The 5,708-nt window shown below is 49.4% G+C and overlaps 1 protein-coding gene across 1 annotated transcript; it reads left to right on the top strand.

The window, feature by feature from the left end:
- Positions 1–267: 267 nt before the first annotated feature.
- On the top strand, positions 268–5,372 carry LOC127690208 (serine protease 42-like). The gene is made up of 5 exons (XM_052189753.1): positions 268–493; positions 811–967; positions 1,245–1,507; positions 2,934–3,094; positions 4,977–5,372. Exons 1-5 carry the CDS (start codon positions 268–270, stop codon positions 5,190–5,192), a joined length of 1,023 nt encoding a protein of 340 aa, XP_052045713.1. The 3' UTR covers positions 5,193–5,372.
- Positions 5,373–5,708: the final 336 nt, after the last annotated feature.

Here is a 5,708-nt window from a genome sequence, read left to right as displayed (position 1 = left end):
ACCTACAGGCTCCACAGGAAGTAAGGGTCCTGAACTGGGGAGGCCTCCATCCGGGATGGCTGTCTCCTCTGTCCCAGGCCGGGGCGTGCTCAGTTTGTGAACTGAGTGAAAGCAAGAAGCCGTGACCCTCCACGGATGCCTCTGCCTCGCCGTGGCCTCCTGCAGCCCTTCGGGGAGCCCGTTTCTCCTGACAGAACCGAGGGTGGCCACGCGAGCCCGGGGAGCGGGGGCCACCTCACTGGGAGGAGGGGTGGCCTACGCGGTGGCATGGCGTCCGGAGGTGGCTCCCTAGGCCTCATAGCCTGCCTCCTGCTGCTTCAGCCAAGGCCCTGCGCGGCCTGGGCGGCCGCCTCTGTCCTCTCTACTTCCGGCTTCCTCACAGGGCTTAGCGAAGGCCCGCAGGGAACCCCACCGCCACCCACCCGGGTGCGCACGACCAAGGCGGCCCACGAGAGGCCTACCACCCGCTCTCCTTTCACCAAGTTTTCCGTAGGTAATTTGGTAAGGCTTGTCTGTGGCAAGGGGAGGACGGTGACAAGGCCCCGAGTGGGACCTAATGACACCCTGAATCTGAGAGGCCCACGGGTGTAGCTCAGGCCCCTGCTGCATAGAGTCCTGTTGGCTTGCCTGCGGCTTCTGGGGGATATGACTGCCATGGGGCGTGTATGACACGGTAGCCTTGAGGGCGTGACGTGCCTGTGGTGTTCAGCAGGGCGTAGCCTCCTTCTTGGCTATCCTTGGGGGCGCGTGGTGCTTTCTGTGGAAACGCTAACCTGAAGAGAGGGTCTAATTCTTACGAGTTCTTTTCAGTGTGTGGCGAACCCTTTATGAAAATCATGGGAGGGATGGACGCTGAGGAGGGGAAATGGCCCTGGCAGGTGAGCGTTCGTGTCAGGCACATGCACATCTGCGGAGGTTCCCTCATCAATTCCCAGTGGGTGCTGACTGCAGCCCACTGCATTCACAGGTGAGGAGTGATTGGGGGCTGGGTGGGGATTCTGGAAGAAAACACTGCTGTTAATCTACCTGCCTGACAAAAACATTTCCAAACAAAAGAAAGGGGTGGTCATGCTATGACCATCTTGTTACTAGAAATACTTTGGGTGTGGCACAGGCGTGAGAGATTAGGATTTTAGTGACAGAAACAGGATGGGGCCATGTCGAGAAGCCGGGATGGAGTGGAAAGGGTATAAGAGGGCTTGGTAGGGTCGCATGGCTAACGAGGCAACCCATCTTTTCCACAGCCGAACCCAGTACAATGTCAAGATGGGCGATCGGAGTGTCTACCGACAAAACACCAGTCTGGTGATTCCCGTCCAGAAGATCTTTGTCCATCCTAAGTTCTCAACAGCTATCATCGTTAAAAACGATATTGCCCTTCTTAAGCTCAAGCACCCTGTGAATTTCACCTCTAACATCCATCCTGTCTGCGTCCCTATAGAGACTTTTCATGTGAAAGCTGGAACCAGATGCTGGGTGACAGGATGGGGCAAACCAGATCCAGGTGGTAAGACTTGGCGCTCAGAAGGAAGTTCGGCCTTATTCCTAGGGTAGAAACAAAAGATCACGAGAGGCACACCAAGGCAGACTGACTCCTTGGCAGTTTGGCGGGAGTCAAGGTAATCGTCAGCTTAGGTGATCCCTGATCTTGTGTTGAACTCTTGTCACAACACAAACATCTGATGACAGCCCACGAAAGGTCTCTCTCTCTCTCTCTCTCTCTCTCTCTCTCTCTCTCTCTCTCTCTCTCTCTCTCTTTCTCTCTCTCCCCCCTGGGAACTGGAATTGTGTCAAATCTCCTTTTGTAGTTTTGTGGGCAATGTGCTGATTGACTATAGGAATTGCTACATTCCCTGTGGACAAAGGCCAGATGTGATGGCATTCTCCTGGGTGGATATTCGGATTTGATTTATTTTATTAGGTGTGTGTGGTTGTTTTGCCTTCATGAATGTCTGTGTACCAAATACCTGAATGAGACCTGCCGAGAAGAGGGTGTCAGAGCCTCTGGGATTGGAGTTATGAGTTATGAGTCTCCACACACTGAGGGAAGTGAACTCAGGTCCTCTGAAAGAATAAGTGCTCTTAACTGAAGAACCGTCTCTCCAGCACTCTGGGTGGATTTTTCCTCACGACAGGATGGCCAGCTTCTCAATGGAAGTACCTATCTTGGTATTTATAGAGTTTCTTGTGCCTAGAGGAATTGGGTGACCTGCAGGTAGCTTCCGATCTGTGAGAAGAAGTCACATGTGATACCTTTTAGGGTTCTATGTCTTGAGAGCCTGTGATTGTCGTGCTCTAGAAAGTGAAGAAAAATTGGCTGGGTGTGGTGTTACATGCAGAAGTGTGGACAGTTTGTGACTAGTCAGGGCTATGGAAAGATCCCATCTCACTGACAAAAAATAAAGGGTGCACAAGCTATCTCCTCTCTGTCACACTGACATCAGTAATTAGTTTGATGAGTTGTCATTTTTTCATCCTCTAAGGCCTTGCTTCCCCTTCAGAAATATTAGCCTTCTTTTGTCTTAGTTTCTCCCTGTTTTGAGCATGAGACTTGCACCCGGGGCCTTAAGCATGCTAGTAAAGGGCTCTAGCACAAAGCTGTATTCACAGCACTTTCTACTTTTTCTTTGAGACAGAGTCTTGCTAAGTTGCCCAAGACAGCCTTGAACTCACACTGTAACTCAGGCAGGCCTTGCACTTGAGATTCTCCTGCCTTGGCCTCTCATGGACTTAGAGACTACGTTAGGCCATTAGGCCTGGCTCAATTCTGCCTGTTACTCAATTTTTTCCTGTCACAGTTTTTAGTTTCAGTTTCTTCTGTGTCAAATGGGGATGATATTAATTTCCCTGCTTTTGTCCAGGGGGAGTTCTTGGGTGTTTGAGCGCTTGCTATCCACTGAGCAGATTTATACACTGCTCATCTTTTTCATTAGCACCAAAAGTCCCGACAGAAATTCTCCAGGAAGTGGACCAAAACATCATCCTTTATGAGAAATGTAATGAGATGCTGAAGAGAGCTACGTCAGGCTCTGCTGATCTAGTCAAGAGAGGCATGATCTGTGCCTATAAAGAAGGAGGGAAGGATGCTTGCCAGGTAAATTCATGGGCTCCTTCCTTAGCCTCAGGTGTCAAGGCCTGAGGCATTTGCTAACTCTTTGGTGGATGTGTGGGGTTCCAGTTTATGTGTGGAAGTTGGGGGTGGGTAATATAATAATGTTTTGCATTGAGTTCCCCTATGTGCCAGTTCCCACGACAAAGGGAACATGAGCCCATGTTAACTCAGTTAACTTATATCACAATCTGGCAACATAACACCATAGTTATCAGACTGCTGTGGAAGTCCAAAGACAGGAACTGAAGGTCCTCTTGTGATATTATTTTTAGAGGTAGGGGTCAGTATGCTTAGGAGAACTGAGGTCTAAGTGCACTTCTTATGTTGTCCAAGTGTGTTGTATCTACCTGTAATCCCAGCACTCAGGAGTTTGAGATAGGAAGGTCAAAAGTTCAAGGCCAGACTAGCCTACATAGTGAGTTGGAGGTGAGCCTTGGTTATGTAGTAAGATCTTGTCTCCATTTCAGGGATGAGAGGTGAAGAGCAGTGGACAAGAAACCCTAGGTTTGTGAACCGCCCCTCCCCCTGCACTGGGGTAGAGGATACTGATCTTTAAATATCTAGAGCAATAGGATTGGGCTGAACATGACTAAGTTTCTACAGTGGCCCAGGCAGACATGGGAAGTGCGGCTGGATGAACATGGCCAGATTTTCCTTTTAGATGTGTAATTCCTGAAGTAATGTCTTTGGAGCGTGAGGAAGATGCCATTAAGAAAGAGAAAGAAACATATGACTAGAATAGAATTGATCCCCACTGGGTTTGGCTAATTACACCAGAAGACACCCAGGAGACAGGCTCTAGGCTTGACCAGGGTCTAGGGTGAACCAGCAGTGAGAAAAGCATGTCTGAGGTCAAATGGGGTGGTAAGAGATGCTGAGGAAGCCTATGGTTCATCTGTTTGTTTAATGTGTATGAGCACACTGTTGCTGTCTTCACACACACCAGAAGAGGGCATCGGACCCCATTACAGATGGTTGTGATTCACCATGTGGTTCACTCAGACTTGAACTCAGGACCTCTGGAAGAACAGTCAGTGCTCTTAACCCCTGAGCCATCTCCCCCCAGAAGCCTATGTTTATTTCACTGAAGTCATTGTTAGGCTCACTGAAGCAGGTTTGGGAGAAGAATATACATAAATGGACTCCATAATCCACAAGGATCTTGCTGTATAGATTAGTAAGAGAAATTGCATTACATGTAAGGATCTGCTATATAGCAATGATATTTAGTGGGATTTTAAAAAAGCATTTGTTTTCATTTTTTGTGTGAGAGCAGTTTGCTTTCATGTATTTATGTGCACCATGTGCATGCAGTGCCTGCAAAAGCCAGAAGGGGGTATAGGATCCCCTAGAACTGGAGTGGCAGGTGAGGGTGGGTCACCATGTGGGTGTTCTCAGCTAATCCGGCGTCCTCTGCAAAAGGAGCAAGTGCTCTTAAGCACAGAGTCACATCACCAGCCCCTCAGAAGTGGGATTCAGAATCTAACACCACTTGAGAAATGACGAAGATAACCTCAGAGCATATTAACACTTCCCCATTAACTCTTCAGTGGCCATAGGTATACACCCAGTTCCGGCATTTGTGTATTAATAGAAGCTTGGGTGTGGCAAGGATGCTTCCCCTGCCCCTCTCTCTCTTTCTGGGTCAGTGTCTTGGTACTTAGTCCAGTAGGCTTGAACTCCCTGAAATCCTTCTGCCTCACCTTCACTATAGGCATATGTCACTGCACTTGGCTCGGGCTGGACCTTTGGGGTGCCCAAGGAAACCCGTGTCTGAGCCTGTCTCCTGGGTGTCTTCCAGTGTAATTAGCCAAACCCAGTGGGGATCGATTCCATTCTTGACACATGTTTCTCTTTTCTTCAGGGAGATTCTGGAGGCCCGTTGTCCTGTAAATTTAATGACAAATGGGTGCAGGTAGGAGTTGTGAGCTGGGGCATCAGCTGCGGCCGACGTGGACATCCTGGAGTTTATACAGACGTCGCCTTCTACAGCAAGTGGCTAAGTGCCGTGGTGAACCAGTCTGCATGTTTGCATCCTGCGGTCCTCCTCATCTCCCTGCTGTGTTGGCTGACCTTGTGACATCCTGTGGACACAGTGATGGCTCATTTCATTCGCATCCTCTTTAGAGCCCCTGTCATTTGACCTTCCCAATGCCCTTTCTTCAAATCCCCTTTGGGGTCCCTTGCCCCAGAGAGAGCCACAGTGAGATATGTTGGGGAGTGAGACTGCAAAGTGTTCTGCCTGGTGCTCTGGTCACCATCCTTGGCCACAGGACTCCTGAGCTGTGCTCTGCCTGGCAGTCACGAAGGTTAGTCAGTTCCAGTCGGAAGGCAAACGGCCTGCCAAGAAAATGACAGTGGCCTCGGCAAGGATGTCATCGGGGGAGGGGCAGGCGTTAGGCATGGCTGTGGTTTCAGGGCTCTTAGCTGAGACTCTGCCACACTAGAGCTAGCTTGATAATCACACACACACACACACACACACACACACACACACACACAGAGAGAGAGAGAGAGAGAGAGAGAGCGCATAAGTGTCCTAACTATACTCTATACATTTATATCTATGACTTTGTGAAGTTACTTTTCTTATAGA

The sequence above is a fragment of the Apodemus sylvaticus genome, chromosome 7 (assembly GCF_947179515.1).
Source record: "Apodemus sylvaticus chromosome 7, mApoSyl1.1, whole genome shotgun sequence".
Classification (NCBI taxonomy): Eukaryota; Metazoa; Chordata; class Mammalia; order Rodentia; family Muridae; genus Apodemus; species Apodemus sylvaticus.
The sequence above is the reverse complement of the archived record's forward strand: the minus strand, read 5'-3'. Positions and strand labels throughout refer to the sequence as shown.

What these genes read in the sequence shown, in the direction of transcription:
- LOC127690208 (XM_052189753.1), top strand. Translation starts at nt 268, where the DNA reads ATGGCGTCCGGAGGTGGCTCCCTAGGCCTCATAGCCTGCCTCCTGCTG. An exon ending in TTTCACCAAGTTTTCCGTAG is followed by an intron (nt 494 to 810) that starts GTAATTTGGTAA and finishes AGTTCTTTTCAG; the next exon opens with TGTGTGGCGAACCCTTTATG. An exon ending in GAGGGAAGGATGCTTGCCAG is followed by an intron (nt 3,095 to 4,976) that starts GTAAATTCATGG and finishes TCTTTTCTTCAG; the next exon opens with GGAGATTCTGGAGGCCCGTT.